The sequence below is a fragment of the Rutilus rutilus genome, assembly GCF_951802725.1.
Source record: "Rutilus rutilus genome assembly, chromosome: 9".
Lineage (NCBI taxonomy): Eukaryota > Metazoa > Chordata > Actinopteri > Cypriniformes > Leuciscidae > Rutilus > Rutilus rutilus.
The window spans coordinates 502,589-522,691 of record NC_140223.1 but is presented as its reverse complement, the minus strand read 5'-3'; the positions used below and the strand labels follow the sequence as shown (position 1 = coordinate 522,691).

The window sequence follows — 20,103 nt, the reverse complement described above, 5'->3', positions numbered from 1 at the left end:
AGACCATGAGCTTAGATCGTTAAAATAGAGCCTCTAAGCTGACGCTCTATCCAGTATACACTCTCCTGAGGTGCCAACTGGGTCTCCAGAACCCAACCTTCCTCCAACCATCTTCCTAAACGCCTTTCAGTAGAACCTAGAGGAACGCATTGCCGAAGCCACTCACTCTGAGCCAGCTCCACTGGGAGGTCCTGAGGGTCAGATTTATGTCCCATCAGCCTTACCCTCATGGACTCTATACATTCTTCCTCAGGCATAGGACACCCATGCAGTCAGCAAACCCTCTTGCTCCTCCACAACTGGTACCAGTGGCTCCATTCGGAAGTTTAGCACTACTGCATGTACAAGGATCTTCCACCTGTGCCATCTCCAAATCTCCTCATCACTTACCCAAAGGTAAACTGAATTCACTTCTCCATACCTTGAAGACTCTAGTCCGGTCATCCGGTGTTTTGCCAGATTAGAAGTTTATCTATGTATCATCTTTTTACTCTTTTGTTCTATTTTTGCATCCTCCTTTTGATTCTAAACTAAAAATCAAGTGGCACTGAGAATTGAGTAAGAGACAAACATAAATTACTCTGAAATGTTAATTGGGAAATTGAGAGATGAAACCATGTTGATGACCTGAGTCTGTGGTAGAGTTAGTGAGTTTAATGTGAAACTTGAGGTCGGGGACCAGATCTGTTCTGTGGGGTGCGGACTGGAGTCAGTCCTAGAGCCTCACAACAAATCTTTAGGGTGCAGATTGGATCGACTCCTTTCCTAGAGCTCTTCCTATCCGATTTTAGGGAAAAACTGGGTCTATTGGAGACGTCTAATAGATTACTTAGGTGCACCGAAAGAACACCCCAGACACAGTATAATCACCATTGAAAATCTAATGGTTTAACCTTTAATTCCTCTTATGACTGCATCATCTTTATATCTCTTTTAATTCCTTTTATAACTGTTTTAATTTTCCTTGCTTTTATTTTTTATTTTAATTCCTTTCTGTGTAAAGCACTTTGAATTGCCATAGTGTATGGAATGTGCTATATAAATGAACTTGCCTTGCCTCGCCTTTTTTCCAAAGTTTTTCCAGCTCGTCGGTGTGTCAGAGAATCTGTCTTCAGGTTACCATCCACAATCCAACAGACAAACATAACAGAAGATACTAAAAAGAAAAAGTGCACTTTAAGTACCCAGATGATGCACTTATTTAACCGAAAAAACGAAGTGTGGAACGTTGGACACTTCATGCACTCGACTGTCGCCAGCTTTAATTACGTAGCGGAGGGGGGGGGGCTATCAGAATCCGATGATGAAAGACAAAATAAGCGTATAAATTCATACACTACACGGCATAGTGCATAAGTACATAGTGTACAGTGCGTAATCTGGGACACAGCTAATGTCAACTACCGGCTCAACTTACCCCCACACTACTGAATAGCACCTACCTCCCATGTGAAAAAACCTAAACCTTACCATTCCCATCTTGTCCCTCTTCCCACAGGTTCAGGTGTGTTAGATGAAGGACCAGTGTTTGCTTTGCACACGATCCTTGACTCAATGTCAGCTTGCTTATTTGGCTTAAGATCAGGATTTATTGATTCTACTAGAAACTCTTCTTCTAACCTCTAGATCTGTCGCTCAAACACACAACTCTGCGATGCTGTTTGCGAATGTTTGTTAGATCGATGGTTTCGGGAAACACAGACTCGTTTGAACTGCTGATAACGACGGAACTTGCGAACATAGTTGGCTAACGATGCTTTCGGGAAACCCACCCCAGAGCATCGGATGCTCTTCAGTCCTGGGAAGTGCAACACAGAGACACTGATATTATCAAGTTACCTGATACTTAACCCTGCCTTACGCTCCTGAGATGTGTTTATCTGAAGCATCCTCATTAAAGTCTTGTTGATTCATCCTCGTGTCTGTCTTCATCGGTTGTGACAATACAATTTATTCAAGTTTTACTATAGAAATACACCTGTATACAGTGAGGAAAATAAGTATTTGAACACCCTGCTATTTTGCAAGTTCTCCCACTTAGAAATCATGGAGGGGTCTGAAATTGTCATCGTAGGTGCATGTCCACTGTGAGAGACATAATCTAAAAAAAAAAAATCCAGAAATCACAATGTATGATTTTTTAACTATTTATTTGTATGATACAGCTGCAAATAAGTATTTGAACACCTGAGAAAATCAATGTTAATATTTGGTACAGTAGCCTTTGTTTGCAATTACAGAGGTCAAACGTTTCCTGTAGTTTTTCACCAGGTTTGCACACACTGCAGGAGGGATTTTGGCCCACTCCTCCACACAGATCTTCTCTAGATCAGTCAGGTTTCTGGGCTGTCGCTGAGAAACACGGAGTTTGAGCTCCCTCCAAAGATTCTCTATTGGGTTTAGGTCTGGAGACTGGCTAGGCCACGCCAGAACCTTGATATGCTTCTTACAGAGCCACTCCTTGGTTATCCTGGCTGTGTGCTTCGGGTCATTGTCATGTTGGAAGACCCAGCCTCGACCCATCTTCAATGCTCTAACTGAGGGAAGGAGGTTGTTCCCCAAAATCTCGCAATACATGGCCCCGGTCATCCTCTCCTTAATACAGTGCAGTCGCCCTGTCCCATGTGCAGAAAAACACCCCCAAAGCATGATGCTACCACCCCCATGCTTCACAGTAGGGATGGTGTTCTTGGGATGGTACTCATCATTCTTCTTCCTCCAAACACGTTTAGTGGAATTATGACCAAAAAGTTATATTTTGGTCTCATCTGACCACATGACTTTCTCCCATGACTCCTCTGGATCATCCAAATGGTCATTGGCAAACTTAAGACGGGCCTTGACATGTGCTGGTTTAAGCAGGGGAACCTTCCGTGCCATGCATGATTTCAAACCATGACGTCTTAGTGTATTACCAACAGTAACCTTGGAAACGGTGGTCCCAGCTCTTTTCAGGTCATTGACCAGCTCCTCCCGTGTAGTTCTGGGCTGATTTCTCACCTTTCTTAGGATCATTGAGACCCCACGAGGTGAGATCTTGCATGGAGCCCCAGTCCGAGGGAGACTGACAGTCATGTTTAGCTTCTTCCATTTTCTAATGATTGCTCCAACAGTGGACCTTTTTTCACCAAGCTGCTTGGCAATTTCCCCGTAGCCCTTTCCAGCCTTGTGGAGGTGTACAATTTTGTCTCTAGTGTCTTTGGACAGCTCTTTGGTTTTGGCCATGTTAGTAGTTGGATTCTTACTGATTGTATGGGGTGGACCATAGACATAATAAATACATAGACGCCCTATTGGCCGCTTTGGAACGTTGCTGCGATACGTCAACGCGTCCGCCATTTTGCGGAGGGCAAGACTGCACTGTAATCAAATGCAAGTAAACAGGTGAGCTGCGGTTTTTCTGGATAAAAAACAAAAAAAATTACATTTATCAACCGATTGTGGTTTGTATGTGGTGTACAAAAAAGTTCCATCTCTAGTTATTTAAAATCTCGATAGTTAGACTTATAAAATATTTTTTTAATAAGGAATGGCCAAAGCTCAGGCTTGTCATGTATTTGGCTTTTTATTCTTGGATAAGAATTGTGAACATGGAACACAATTATGGAACTATGGAACACCCCCATACTGAGATATAATTTAATTTTCACATTAAATTAAATAAAGTTTTCTTATTGTGGAAGATAAAGTGAGAAGTAGGCTAATAGTAAATAGTTTAGTCAATAAAATAAACAAACAGTATACAGTAAATAAAATAGTAATGAAAAGTATAATTATATAATAGATCATAAGTACTATAATATAATAATAATAATATATTGATAATAGCATATAGTTTGTATAATACTATAATAATAGCAAAAGAATATGAAATATCAATTACAGAATATAGACAATAAAAAATAGGCTAATAAGTTAAATAGTTACTATGTATGGTACAATAATTTAACAGCACAACTATAATAGATTGATAATCGCAAGTGGTATATTATTATAATAACAATAATAAATAATGTAAATTTATATATTTTAAAATATTCTTACATAGGCTATATAAAATAAAATGACGCAGCCCTGTCTCTTTTTGTTAAATTTCAGTTTTTAAAAGGTATAAGAAGCTATACAAGTCAAGAAATAAAGTAAACGATTCAGTCAGACATACAGCAGGCTACAACGTTAAAGTTAATAGCCTAAATATATCAAGTTATGAAACTTCACTTTGCCCTCAGCCAAAACGATTTGCCAAGGAACAAATTATAGATTAATGAGACCAAAGATCGCCCGTTAGATATACACAAGACAAATTATTCTCATGTTTAACCACGACTAGACTAAAGACATCAGATCCAGCGGCGAACGTCAGAAGCACTAGCCGAGGTAAGGCTGTTCTCGGCGGGGTACATGAGCGCTGAGCGCCCGGTGATCGCTGGATCTCACAACTCCGAAACCGCCAGATAACATTTTTAAATAGGCGCTATCTTTATAAATAAACCACAGATTTGAGCTTTAAACAACTACATTGTCGACTGAAAAACTCTTAAAACTACATTTCGTGACACAATAACAGTAGTATTTTTAAATTTCGCGGCCTTTCTCCTCTAAAAATAAAAATAGTAAATGAAATACAACCAGGAACAAATTTTCAGTTTTGCTTGTGAAAGGTAATTCCCTGAGACCTGTTTTCATTTGTGTGGCGATTTGTAAAGCCCCAAGCAGCACACGAAATAGGCATTTTTCTCAATTCTCGTTATGAGAGGTGTGGGAAAGTTGCCCTCCGCAGTATGGCGGCGCCGTTGACGTACGATCCAGCGGCCAATAGGGCGTCTATGTATTTATTATGTCTATGGGGTGGACAGGTGTCTTTATGCAGCTAACGACCTCAAACAGGTGCATCTAATTTAGGATAATAAATGGAGTGGAGGTGGACATTTTAAAGGCAGACTAACAGGTCTTTGAGGGTCAGAATTCTAGCTGATAGACAGGTGTTCAAATACTTATTTGCAGCTGTATCATACAAATAAATTGTTAAAAAATCATACATTGTGATTTCTGGATTTTTTTTTTTAGATTATGTCTCTCACAGTGGACATGCACCTACGATGACAATTTCAGACCCCTCCATGATTTCCAAGTGGGAGAACTTGCAAAATAGCAGGGTGTTCAAATACTTATTTTCCTCACTGTATATATATATATATATAATCGCGATTAATCGCATCTAAAATAAAAGTTTGTGTTTCCATAATATATGTGTGTGTACTGTGTATACTTATTTTGTATATGTAAATACACACACATGCATGTATATATTGAGAAATATTTACACAATAAATATATAAATATAAATATTTATTTTTATATATTATTTATATTTATATAAATAACACATTTTTCTTAAATATATACATGCATGTGTGTGTATTTATATATACAAAATAAGTATACAGAGTGCACACAAACTTTTATTTTGGATGTGATTAATCACTATTAAAATAAAATCATTTATTAAAACAACTAAAATTGAAATAAAAATGATTCAGAACTATATATAATATATTATAGCCTATATAATTAATTAATGAATAATTTGTGTTTGCCTCACCGGTGTGTGTTTCCACGTCCCCTGGTTTATGGCGACACACGGGCACAGGACTGGCGAGGGCAGCTGGTCCACACAGTCCCCCTGTAACAGCAGCGTTTTACTGTACGTACAGTAGCGTGTGTGTGTGTGTGTGTGTGTGCGTGTGTGTGTGTGTGTGTCACGTGTTGAAGCGTGCGTGCGTCTACCATGAGTGTGTGCAGCGCCGGCGTGACGTCCATGCTTCCCCTGATCTCCGGGTCACAGATGAAGTCCAGGGGTTTGTTCAGACTGATGTCCACACACAGCAGGAGCAGAAGCACAACTACACACACACACACACACACACGACAGGGTTAAACTCAGATTCTCAACATCACTGATAATAACCAGCAAATCAACATCTCTCTGATTTCAGCTCAGCCCCTCAACAACCGGTTTTGGGAACTTTTTTATATATTTTAAATTAGTTTTTATTTTTGTATTTTGTATTTTATATTATAGGCTATAAAACATAATATATATACTATTTTTTATTTCAGTTAAAGTTTTAGTCATTTTGTTTTTGTCACATAGTTATTAAAAAGAACCCTGAAATTTCTGTAATCCTGACATTGTATTATTTAAATTCTTAGTATTTTAGTTTATTTTACAAATACATAAAGTTGTCTCCATGCATGTTTTTAAAACAAAACCAGGGACTTTTAATATGTTGTGGACAGTGAGAGGCCTTTAGTTTGAAGTATATACAAAGTTTTTGTTTTCATTTGATCAATTTATTGATAATGGCCTTGTTAAATCAATTAAAAATTTAAAAAAATTATAATAATAATTTTACCATTTTTTATCATTAATTTATTGGAGTTTCATGGTTACTTTAATTTATATATATTTACATAGAGCCCAATTATAGACTATATATTTGTAGAAAAGTTCATTCATATATATATATATAAAATAATTATTTTTTATTTATATATAAAATATTTATATTTATATATAATATAAATTATATATAATACTGTACATGCAAATATTTCTTAAATATACAAATGCATGTGTATGTATTTTGTCATGATGTGGTTTTGTGTCCTGTCATGTTTAGTGGTTCCCTGTCTGTTTCAGATTAGCCACGCCCCCTTGTTATCCTGTCTAGCTCTTTTACACCTGTGTTTAAGCCCTGTGTTTCAGCCCTGTGTTTCAGCCCTGTGTTTAAGCCCTGTGTTTCAGCCCTGTGTTTCAGTCCTGTGTTTAAGCCCTGTGTTTAAGCCCTGTGTTTCAGCCCTGTGTTTCAGCCCTGTGTTTCAGCCCTGTGTTTAAGCCCTGTGTTTCAGCCCTGTGTTTAAGCCCTGTGTTTCAGCCCTGTGTTTAAGCCCTGTGTTTCAGCCCTGTGTTTCAGCCCTGTGTTTCAGCCCTGTGTTTAAGCCCTGTGTTTAAGCCCTGTGTTTAAGCCCTGTGTTTCAGCCCTGTGTTTCAGCCCTGTGTTTCAGCCCTGTGTTTCAGCCCTGTGTTTAAGCCCTGTGTTTCAGCCCTGTGTTTAAGCCCTGTGTTTCAGCCCTGTGTTTCAGCCCTGTGTTTCAGCCCTGTGTTTCAGCCCTGTGTTTCAGCCCTGTGTTTAAACCCTGTGTTTAAGCCCTGTGTTTCAGCCCTGTGTTTCAGCCCTGTGTTTCAGCCCTGTGTTTAAGCCCTGTGTTTCAGCCCTGTGTTTCAGCCCTGTGTTTCAGCCCTGTGTTTAAGCCCTGTGTTTAAGCCCTGTGTTTCAGCCCTGTGTTTAAGCCCTGTGTTTAAGCCCTGTGTTTCAGCCCTGTGTTTAAGCCCTGTGTTTCAGCCCTGTGTTTAAGCCCTGTGTTTCAGCCCTGTGTTTAAGCCCTGTGTTTCAGCCCTGTGTTTAAGCCCTGTGTTTAAGCCCTGTGTTTCAGCCCTGTGTTTAAGCCCTGTGTTTCAGCCCTGTGTTTCAGCCCTGTGTTTCAGCCCTGTGTTTAAGCCCTGTGTTTCAGCCCTGTGTTTAAGCCCTGTGTTTCAGCCCTGTGTTTAAGCCCTGTGTTTCAGCCCTGTGTTTAAGCCCTGTGTTTCAGCCCTGTGTTTAAGCCCTGTGTTTCAGCCCTGTGTTTCAGCCCTGTGTTTCAGCCCTGTGTTTCAGCCCTGTGTTTCAGCCCTGTGTTTAAGCCCTGTGTTTCAGCCCTGTGTTTCAGCCCTGTGTTTAAGCCCTGTGTTTCAGCCCTGTGTTTAAACCCTGTGTTTAAGCCCTGTGTTTCTTAAGCCCTGTGTTTAAGCCCTGTGTTTCAGCCCTGTGTTTAAACCCTGTGTTTAAGCCCTGTGTTTAAGCCCTGTGTTTCAGCCCTGTGTTTAAGCCCTGTGTTTCAGCCCTGTCTTTGTGAGTTCTTGTTTGACTGTTTTTGTGTCTACAGTTATGCTGTTGTTTGGTTGTTCTGTTCCTGAGTCCTGTGTTCTTGTCCTAGTTTGTTCAAGTTTAGAATCTAATTAATAAAGTGTGCCTCAACCAACACACACCTGATCGTAACATATTTATATATACAAAATAATTATAGTACACCCTTATTAAGTACACACACTTACATTATGTAAACACAAACTTTTATTTTGGATGATTAATCGTTTCACAGCCTTATATACAGTATATATATACTGAGATAGATAAAGAGACATAGAAATGGACATAAATATATATATATATAATGAGTCAAAAAGGTTTAAAAGAAAGTCCCCTTGGATGTTAAACAAAAGCTGCACGCTAAACTAAGCAGAATATGAAACTGATATGAACTAGTTTCATACAAAATGGCTCATTTACTATATTAACTGGACCATGAGCTTCACCGAAACACCAACTTCATAATATCATTATCAATATCGCAACATCATGCCCGTCATATGCAGGCATACAATACAGCTTCACAATAACAAACGGTGGGACACAAACTGTTCTTCATAAAGATAATCGTAAATCCTCAGGGCAAACGAGTCCTCATGTTGTGTCTCTCTACATGCATGAAAAACAAGATAAAGATTCTGCCTCGACATGTCCTGATAATCCTCAGCGAAAGATGAGAAGAACAGCCGTTCATTCATACTTCATCTTCATCACTCAACACTCAACACTCAGTCAGTGAGTCACTGGAGATGCACACACAATCATAACATGTTGAGAAGCGTATTAACTGTGTACTAGAGATTCTTGCACAATAACATCACTGGAAGTCTGAAAACGACTACTAGCAAATATACACCGTGTATATTGAGAATATTGACTTTATTCTCTTTTAAAGGGGTGGTTGATTATGATTTGACTCTTCTAACTTTAGTTAGTGTGTAATGTTGCGGTTTGAGCATAAACAACATCTGCAAAGTTACAACGCTCAAAGTCCAAAGCAAAGGGAGATTTCTGCTTTTACAGAAATAGTTTTTAAGGACTACAACAAACGGCTGGTAGAGACTACACCACACTCCTCCCGGGTTAGTGACATCACCAACCCTAGAATTTACATAACCCCGCCCCCGGAACACGATTTATAGATTATCAAGACAGAATATGCTAATCAATGACTATCACTACACATAAACTACATAAATTTAAATATAAACAAAAAAGTTTTAGAAATTTTCAGGACGCAAACTGTTGAAGCTCCGCCCCCTGTGCCGGGAGCAGCAGCTCATTTGCATTTAAAGGAACAGACACAAAAACGATGTATTTTTGCTCACCCTTAAAAAGTGTCAACTTCAACATGCGATATAAAAACATCTGTGGGGCATTTAGAGCTGAAACTTCACACACACACCCTGATGGGGGCATCAGACACTTATTTTACACCTTGTGAAAAGGGCATTATAACACCGCTTTAAAGCACTGTCTATATGCCACAGAAATGCAGATCATTTTCTTAATGATGCACGTGGAAATTTTGCTGATCCTAATTTTAATTTGATCTAATATTTTAAAAATGTTGTAGATTTATGTAGCAAATTAAAATCCATTACATAATGACTATATTTTGAGACAAAGGTAATTAAAGCAACAGTTTTTCAACTACAGAAAAATTTGTAAAATATGTTTTTTGTGCCGAAAGGCATAATAATTAACGTGATAATAATGAGCTGATGTTGACATGATTAGATTCAGATGGGAAATATGATATATTAAGTTGGGTGTCCATCTTAGAGATAATCTCCATATTCATAATGAAACTGTCTGATATTAATCATATCATATAATAAAATATACTTATTGTTACTACTGTAAAGCTATATTAAAATATTATAGGATCTCATTCAATGCTTTCAGAATCTTTACTTTTTTAAATAATTTTGTTTCTGTATTTATAAAATGAACATTTTATTGACAATATTGAACAAAAACTTATAAATCAATCATTTTTTTGTTCAATACTGTCAATTAAATATGTTCAAAATACATAAATCAAACGAGTTTGAGGTTTATCTTGATAAAAGAATATATAAAATGTATATCTTTTATCAAGATGAAATAGTACAAACTGTTTTATTTTCACACTAAATCTGTCGCTCCATCAATGTTCAATAAAAACATATATATATTGTGCAATCATACATCCGCTGAACCCTATAAATGCTTATTAAAACATCAGCACGGCTGAATACCTGTTATTAAACCTGCTGCATATTTCACCAGCACTGTCAGGCTGTTTTTACTGCATATGCATCATATTTCATATCTGTTTGCACAATCATATGACTGAAGTGGTGCACACAGCTCTAACGACACCAGCTCTTGTTTAACACGTGTTTCTACACCGGGGCATGTTGTCACACTGGGAACCTGCCATTAAACTCCCAATTATAGACCATACACTTTTAGCAAAGTTCAAACAATAAATTAGCATTATGAAACAGATATCCCAGAAAAATATGCACAGACTTTTTGAAACATTTCCTAACACCATACAGAACAACATACAGAGAAAGCGAGCGTTTAACTCAAAATCCTGAAAGATAATCATCTGTGATATCATAATCATCCTCGCGATCAGACGCCAGTGTGTCTGTGTTAAAGTGTGTGTGTGTCTTACCCGCGCAGAGTGTGTGTGTGCACATGTCCGCGTGCGTCAGCTTCATAAACTTCTGAAAACGTTATTTCTGGATGTTTTCTGAGCGCTGAATGGCGCGCATGCGCAGATGAAACGCGCACCAGCTTCACCAAGTCAGTGTTTGATTTGATTTGATTTCTCTTTTATTCCTTTCATGAAAATGCATTATTTGTACAAGGCCATACAATTCATTTGAGTTCATTCATTGATTCATGCTTGCCTGTGTTTATATGCATTCATTGGTGTTTTTCTTATGCATTCATATTCTAATCTTTAATGAACGCATGATGCGCTCGTCATCATCATCATCATCATCATCATCATTGTTTTTTCTAGTGCAATGATTTACGAGTCAAATTCAGAATAATATCTGTTTCAAAGCAATAATTAACACGCTGTATAATAAATGTGAATCTCTCTTTTAGAGTGCCTCTGTATGTGTGTTTATGGGGTGCAGGGCTGGTCACCATGGCGACCACAAGCAATGGAGAGGCTGATAAAGGAAAGCGTCTCTCTCTCTTTCTCTCTCTCTCTCTCTTATACCAGCAGCAGCAGCGCGTGCAGATGTTGTGTTTTATCTCTTATCATCTGGATGTGGATTTAGTGTTAGTGTTGTTGTTCTCTGATGGCCTGTGTTTTCGGAGATGACGCGTCGCGTTGCTGTGCGTCATGTCGTCGCGTGTTTGACGTCGCGTTGATTCTGCCTTGTTCTCACACACTGTGCGCGCGCTGCCTGGCCGAGGGGGCGGGGCCGGGGCTGGGTGGGGGCGTGGTCAGGGGCGTGGCCTCCGCCTCTCGTCCAATCTGTTCCGTTCTGTGTTCGATCTGTCGTCACAGTGTCGAGCTGCCCTGCTTTGATTGGTCATCTGCTTTGACCTGTCTGCCCTTTGACCCCACAGTGACCTCTGACCCTAAAGCGAGCGAGGAGACGGGTGAGTGTGAAAACAGTAGCTACGTACATTACTCTCAAGACATGGACAATATCATCATGATAATATATTGGAAAATATTTTTATCAATGGATTATTACTAAAATGACTTGAGTTACTTGTTACTGCATAAAAACACCCCTTAACTGTGGTAAAAACACAGGGTGCCTCAATCTTTGTCATAAACATTTAGTATTTTGAATCAGTTTATTTATTCATTGTGTTCTTTCTCTTATTGTTTTCTGTGTCCTTGCCGTCTCTGTCCTTTAGATGGCAGTGTAGATCTTTCTGAAGAGGAAATGGAGAGATCAGTTACAGGTAGACCGTTCATACGGCACACTACTGCATACTGCACACTACACACTAATCACTGCATACCTCACACTACACACTGCATACTACACACTACATACTGCACACTACTGCATACCTCACACTACACACTGCATACTACACACTACATACTGCACACTACTGCATACCTCACACTACACACTGCATACTACACACTGCTGCATACTGCATACCTCACACTACACACTGCATACTACACACTGCTGCATACTGCACACTACTGCATACCTCACACTACACACTGCATACTACACACTGCTGCATACTGCATACCTCACACTACACACTGCATACTACACACTGCTGCATACTGCATACCTCACACTACACACTGCACACTACTGCATACCTCACACTACACACTGCATACTACACACTGCTGCATACTGCATACCTCACACTACACACTGCATACTACACACTACTGCATACTGCATACCTCACACTACACACTGCATACTACACACTACTGCATACTGCATACCTCACACTACACACTGCATACTGCACACTACATTTACATTTACATTTATTCATTTTATCCAAAGCGACTTACAATTGCTATATATGTCAGAGGTCGCACGCCTCTGGAGCAACTAGGGGTTAAGTGTCTTGCTCAGGGACACATTGGTGTCTCACAGTGGATTCGAACCCGGGTCTCTCACACCAAAGGCATGTGTCTTATCCATTGCGCCACCACCACCACCACCACGTTACATATTACACACTACATATTACACTGCTTACTGCACACTGCACAATACACACTACACACTACACACTTAATAGTGCACATGACACACTGCTTACTGCACACTACATACTGCACACTTCTTTAAGCTTGACGTTGATTAGTCGCTGATCATGGCCTACAGGGGGCGCAAAGTCAAAATTATGATATGCTAAGATAAGACAAAAGAAAGTTTTCTCATAAGTTTTACATTTTGCTATAATGAATTACAACTTTTTAAGTTATAATTTTAACCTATGTCATAAATATGACCTATTAAACCAGAATTTCGACTTTGAAATATTGACATATGCTATAATTATGATTTATAAGCGCATGATTATTTTTCCTGTGTGGATGTGTAAATGCACTTCCACAGTCTTCTCTCATATATCTGTGTGACTGACGTCTGCAGGTCTGGTGTTCGCTCTGGATTCGTCGAGCTCTGATTCGCTGCTTCGCCTCTCAGGCTCCGCCCTTTCCGTAAGCGTCACGGGTCAGGTGTGCTGTGAGGATGAGCGGAACGACCCGCCTCCACTGCCTCAGGTGTGCGGGAGCGTGAGCATCTCCAGAGGACAGTATTACTGGGAGATCGACGTCTGCAACAGCGCCCTCTATAGGATCGGTGAGAGTATATGCAGAGATATTTTGCTAAATAAAATAAATGTAGGCCTTGCTCTTCTACTCATCCTTCCCTCGGGTCATTTTGTTCATCAGAGGGGTCCAAGACCCCAGAACTTTTGTCGCACTTGAACCACAAATACACAAAACAATTTTGTTTTGAATGGACTTGAGGAGTTTTGTGGTCAATTTGATGTGATAGGATTTGATGCAATTAGGATGAGGCATTGTGCTGTTATGATTCATATAAGTGTGATTGGTTCTTTCCTCAGGTGTGATATCATCATGTGATGGGCGTGGCTGGTGGTTGGAGAGGCGTGGCCTAGAGTTTCACGCGGTGTTTGACGGACGGCGTGAGCTCCTCCCCTTTATTCCTCCTCAGCTGAAGACAGTGGGCGTGTTTCTCAATGTGGGCGGAGCTTCAATCACCTTCCACAATCCTGTCACTCAAGAGTTTCTTGCCGCTGTCCCCTCCCACTTTAGTGTTCCTCTCCGTCCTGCTCTCCAATTGGGCCAGGGAAGACTCAAGCTCCGCCCCGGCCTGCCGCCGCCCAATCACGTGTTTCTCAGCTCCAGCTCCACCTATCGGGGTCCAAGAGGGGCGGGGTCTGGGCGCTGGAGGCGGGGCCTGTCGTTCGGGTCCGTGAGGGCCGTGGTTCAGAAGTTCGAGGAGATGTCGACCGTGTCGGACTCAGATTCGGGTCTCGTTTCCAGTGTCGGGTCACTATCTGAACACAATACCAGTACAGAATAACAACACCAAGAACATTTACTGACGTCTAGCTTCTGCTGGGGAAGGGTTTTTCTACTGTTATGTATTTATATTCAGTGTATTTATATTGTGTTCCTTTTGAATGATGAGTGAGACTTAAACACACATCTGGACTGAAACACTATACATGCAAAAAAATACTGATATACACTACCAATCAAAGGTTTTGGATCGATAAGAAGTCTCTTCTGCTCACCAAGGCTGCGTTTATTTGATTAAAAATATAAAAAAAAACAGTGATATTGTGAAATATTATTCCAGTGTAAATCAGCTGTTCTCGATGTGAATATACAGTAAAGTGTAGTTTATTCCTGTGATCAAAGCTGAATGTTCAGCATCATTACTCCAGTCTTCAGTGTCACATGATCCTTCACACATCACTCTAATATGAGGATTAGATGATCAAGAAACATTTATGATTATTATCAGTGTTGAAAACAGTTATTTACACTTTTATTTCAGGATAATTTGGTGAATATAAAGTTAAGAAGTTTTATTTTTGGGGGAAAGAAATTATAGAAATCAATACTTTTATTTATCAAGGATGAATTAAATTGATCAAAAGTTACAGGAAAGACATTTATAATGTTACAAAAGATTCTGTTTCAAATAAATGCTGTTCTTTATATTCATCTAAGAATCCTGGAAGAAATTGTACACTGTTTCCAACACTGATAATAATCATAAATGTTTCTCGATCATCAAATCCTCATATTATAGTGATGTGTGAAGGATCATGTGACACTGAAGACTGGAGTAATGATGCTGAACATCAGCTTTGATCACAGGAATAAATTACACTTTATTGTATATTCACATAGAGAACAGATGATTTACACTGGAATAATATTCACAATATTACTGTCTTTTTAACCAAATAATTCAGCCTTGGTGAGCAGAAAACATTCAAAATCTTACTGATCCAAAACTTTTCATCGGCAGTGTATATATTAATCACATGATCACCATTAAACTGCCTGTAAAATGTAATTTTTTTTTTTAAATGTCAGGTCCCTGAAATGTGTAAATAATAAAATGACTTCATGGCTTGATTGTGGTAATGGTGGCATTCAGCGGTCAGATATCAGATATAGGGTATATTCAGGTATATTCAGATATCAGATATAGGGTATATTCAGGTATATTCAGATATCTGAAGATCACGGCACTGACCAACACTTCAGCGGAGATCTCAATAATGTCTCAAATCATTCAGGTATTACATTTTTTGTTACTGTTTTGAGTTGGATTTTATTTTTATATTTTATTAGTTTATATACATATTAGTTTTTTATGATTTTTATTGTAGTTAATTTAGTTCTTCAAATTACACTAAATGTTTTAGTAATTTTGTTGTGCTTTTTTGTAAGTTTTAGTCCTGATAATAACCCTGGATCTGCACACTCCACACTCATTTACAGATCTTTATCTCATTATATATGATCTTATATCTACTCTTATAACTATTGACTCAGTTTCTATTTCCCACGGAGAATTCCAGGAAAAACATCTGAGACAAAGTTGATGCTGAAATGAGATTTGTGTAAAAGTTATTTTGCAGAATCTGTGATGCAGTTCAGAAAGGCATCGATGATGCTGGAATAATCTGGTGAATCTTCAATCGCTCCTCCTTCCTTCTTTCTTTTGTCACACTCTCAGTTCGTACTTTGGCCGGGACAGTAAATTCATTAATCATTCATTCCCAGTTCACAGTTTCAGTTGGACATTCGTCTGACGTCTTATGTTACTTCATGTTTCAGAACGTTCAGAGAACATTCAAAAGTAACATTCAGAGAACATTCAAAAGTAACGATCAGAGAACATTCAAAAGTAACGATCAGAGAACATTCTAAAGTAACGTTCAGAGAACATTCTAAAGTAACGTTCAGAGAACATTCTAAAGTAACGTTCAGAGAACATTCAAAGGTAACGTTCAGAGAACATTCAAAGGTAACGTTCAGAGAACATTCAAAGGTAACATTCAGAGAACATTCAAAAGTAACGTTCAGAGAACATTCTAAAGTAACGTTCAGAGAACATTCAAAAGTAATGTTCAGAGAACATTCTAAAGTAACATTCAGAGAACATTCTAAAGTAACGTTCAGAGAACATTCTAAAGTAACGTTCAGAGAACATTCTAAAGTAACATTCAGAGAACATTCTAAAGTAACGTTCAGAGAACATTCTAAAGTAACGTTCAGAGAACATTCTAAAGTAACGTTCAGAGAACATTCTAAAGTAACGTTCAGAGAACATTCTAAAGTAACGTTCAGAGAACATTCTAAAGTAACATTCAGAGAACATTCTAAAGTAACATTCAGAGAACATTCTAAAGTAACATTCAGAGAACATTCTAAAGTAACATTCAGAGAACATTCTAAAGTAACGTTCCCATAATGTTTGAAGAATGATAAAATGAAATATTTCTTTAATGTTCACATAACCAAGGATGATCTGGAATGTTCTGAAGGCATACAGAAACCCAAAGCATTGGTCACTTGATCAGTGTTTGACTTGACAGTCTGATATAATCCACTGTCTTAAAGACGCTGGAAAACAGACACACACGTCATTTACCGTGTTAACACAAGCGTTGTAAGAGTCTTGCTCTCGGAAAGTGCTGAACCAGATCTAGAAGTTCTCTTTCAGCCGGAGATCTCAGTTATTATTGATGAAATATATCTGTAAATATATTAAAGGCATATTAGCATCATGCTTTTACCTATTTTCACAATACAACTTTTAACACACTTTAAAATAATTAAAATATTTTCTAAAAATATGTATTTTAAAAAAATATACTTGAAGTGAAAATTCTGTTGTTATGTTTTTTAAAGTGTATTTATTTGCACTTTACTTAAAAACATATTTTAGGTATATTTTTAACTGTGTGCTGAAAATGATCATTGTAACAAGACATTGAAAGTGTACTTTCAAAATACACTATAGTTTACAATAGTATATTGTACAAATTATAAGTAATATTTGTTTATTAATTTGCATTTGTTATTGAAGACAAAGTGCAATGTGTAGTATTTGGAATAAGCCAATGTCATTACTGAGCGTATACTTTTCACTCAAATATAATACACTTATGATATATTGCTTGTATGTTTCGAAGACACTCGTAATGAATTTGTGATGTACTTATAACACAAATAAAGTACACTTTAATATCACTAATCAAGCGTGTAATTAGTCCCGACACAGGCATATACTGAAAGGTGAGAGAGCAGAACGAAAGCCTTGGATTCGCACCAGTGTCTGAAAGCAGTCTGTCTCCTCCAGGGCTAATATATGCGAGCGTTTGCATATTAAATGAGTAATTCTGTCCTGTTAACTTCATCTGTTCCTCATTATTATTCCATTATCACAGTTCATTCATGTTGCGAGTTGCGACACCCGAGAGAATGGCATATCAGTGAGTTCCTGCTTAACACAAGTGTTTCTGGAAACCTCTGAATCATCACACACACACACACACACTTGCCTCAGGGGTTCTGCTAAACCTCTGCAGATACACATCTAATACTGATTAAACAGACAACATGAACAAATAAAGCGTTTAAACAACAGATAACTTTATTATCAGGTTACAAAAACAGCCTTTTAACATTTTAGAAACATTGTTCACACGTTTTTACAACTTAAATTTGTTAACTCTTTAAAGTGTAAAAAGTGTTTAGATCACTTTAAAAAAAAGATTATTAACCCATTGCCTTAAAATTATTAAGTAAATAAACTTAATGCTTACACTCAAAAAAATGCTGGGTTGTTTTAACCCAATGTTGGGTCAAATATGGACTAACCCAACGTTGGGTTAAAAAATGCAGTTTAAAAATGGACAAAATCAAAAATGGACAAAAATGCAATAAAAAAATGGACAAATTGCATTGGTTACATTAAAAATGTAACCCAACGGCTGGGTTTGTCCATTTTTAACCCAACATTGGGTTAGTCCATGTGAACTTGACAATTCCACTACATTACAAACGTATACAAAAGGCAACTAGTTTCCTCATTTTTTTTAAGTGAAGTCCATATTTTTGTCCTTTACACCTGACAAAACATGCAACAGAATATATATTTATATAATATATCAGCTGGTCCAAAAATGTTGTATTTTATGGAAATACATGGTTTTGTTTGATCACCATATTCAAAAAAGGTACTTTAGTGCATATCAAAGTATTAGAATATATTTAATGTAATTGCCCTTTGATCTAACCCATGGTAGAATATGTAAATATTTAGTGCTAACCCGTTGCATGGTAAATTAATGATATTTTGTATGGTTATTATGGTATTTTAGTAACGCGCGTGATTTCCGCGTAAGAAAAGACAGAAACTCTTGTGCCGGAATACACACTCATTATAAGTCGCGGTTTCTGTCGGTTTCCCCGTGAATGAGTGTGTAATATCTTCTGTTATCACCTCATGATGAGATGCAAAGAGCTCATGATCGACTGATGATGGACTCCCATTCTCAGCGGATGCGCGCGCAGGTGTGAAGCACCATCAGCATGAACACAACACACCTTACACACACACACACTCAAGCACCTCGTGTGTACCTGTGAACTCATTTCGGAAACGCTAATACACACACACACACCATTTGCTGTGTATATTGTGATGTTTAGTTCTGTCTCACATGTCCGTTAACGGAGCATAACGAGACTGAAACACACACACACACACACACACACACACACACACAGATTACGGAAACATTACAATGCATTAAAATTCCAGAGAATGCATTATAAATAAATTATATAAAACATAATAGAATGCATTATATGTAAAATGTTAAGTTATAATAAAATACAAACCATATATAATAATTAAAATGGAAAACACTGTATTTTGTTGTTGTTATTGAATCCAAAATGTATCATCGTTTAATATAAATAAAACGCATTAGCCCAAAGAAATGTATAAATATAAATATATATGATTATAATTCACGTTAACGATAGTAGTTTGGAGTCTCTCGTTATTTATTTCAGACACGTGAAAACAGAAGGTTGCTTCCTCGACCCTCCATAGACTTTTGTCCTCTCTCTCCCAGTGTTCGTGTATCTCTATTTAACTCTAATCTGGGAGTGAAAGGAGAACACGAGGAATCTGTGGCTCTGCTGGAGTTTATTGCGCGCGCCTTTCTCATGCAGAACACCCCGCGCGCGCGTTTAACATCTGCATGGCGGGAAAACCGCGGGGATCCGCGCGCCTTCCGGAGCGACTGATATATTCACGCACTTTATTATTTTGTGATTTTATTATTCCATTATTCGCCATCATTTAGAGCCTTTCAAACCCTGCGGAGGGGAAATGACCCCATATACAGAGAGGGAAGTCTTTCATAAAACCATCAGGGTTTACAGGACGAATTATCATCATCGTTAGTGGTGTAATTAGGAGCCCGTTATGGCTGTCCTTTGAATGCTTTGAAGGAAAAATGTTATTAATATATCGTTCATGGAACTTTTGGTCTGAAACGATTTTGTTCGTGTAACGTTTTTAAATGTCACTGCTTGTTTCAGAGGATCAGTCAAGAGTAGCATTCGCATGTTTGAAGAGTGAATGTTCAGACTTATATCACCAGCTGACACAAATATGATCTAAAAACATTATTTCTGAATGTTCTCCGAAACCTTCTACACATCAGGGGTTTACATGTTCTAAAGACCGTTATATTCAAACATTATGGGAACGTTATCTTTGAACATTGTTTGAATTTTGAATGTTTTCTGAATGTTACTTTTAAGTGTTACTGTTGAATGTTATAAACACTTTTTAAGAGATTTAAACACTTTCCAGCCTCCAGAGAGCCGTACAGCAGCTCAACAGAGCAAACACTGTGTTACTGTGAAGAGTGTAGATGAACTGAGCTTGTCCACTTGTCCTCCTCTGGTTTGCTCTTCATCTCCATGATTCTCATTTGAATGTGCTTGAACCTCCATGAATCAAAGGCTGAGTGGGAGTCCTTTATTTCTCAAGACTTCCTTTCTTTCAGAAGAACAATGAATGTTCAC

General features: G+C 38.1%; 1 protein-coding gene across 1 annotated transcript; it reads left to right on the top strand.

Moving 5' to 3' along the window:
• Positions 1-266: 266 nt before the first annotated feature.
• Positions 267-14,196, top strand: LOC311296893 (uncharacterized protein; the record flags this gene model as incomplete). The annotated part of the gene is made up of 6 exons (XM_084418876.1): positions 267-396; positions 1,499-1,556; positions 11,497-11,591; positions 11,859-11,906; positions 13,088-13,297; positions 13,566-14,196. 6 exons carry the CDS (start codon positions 267-269, stop codon positions 14,045-14,047), a joined length of 1,023 nt encoding a protein of 340 aa, XP_084275002.1. The 3' UTR covers positions 14,048-14,196.
• Between the last annotated feature and the right edge of the window lie 5,907 nt (positions 14,197-20,103).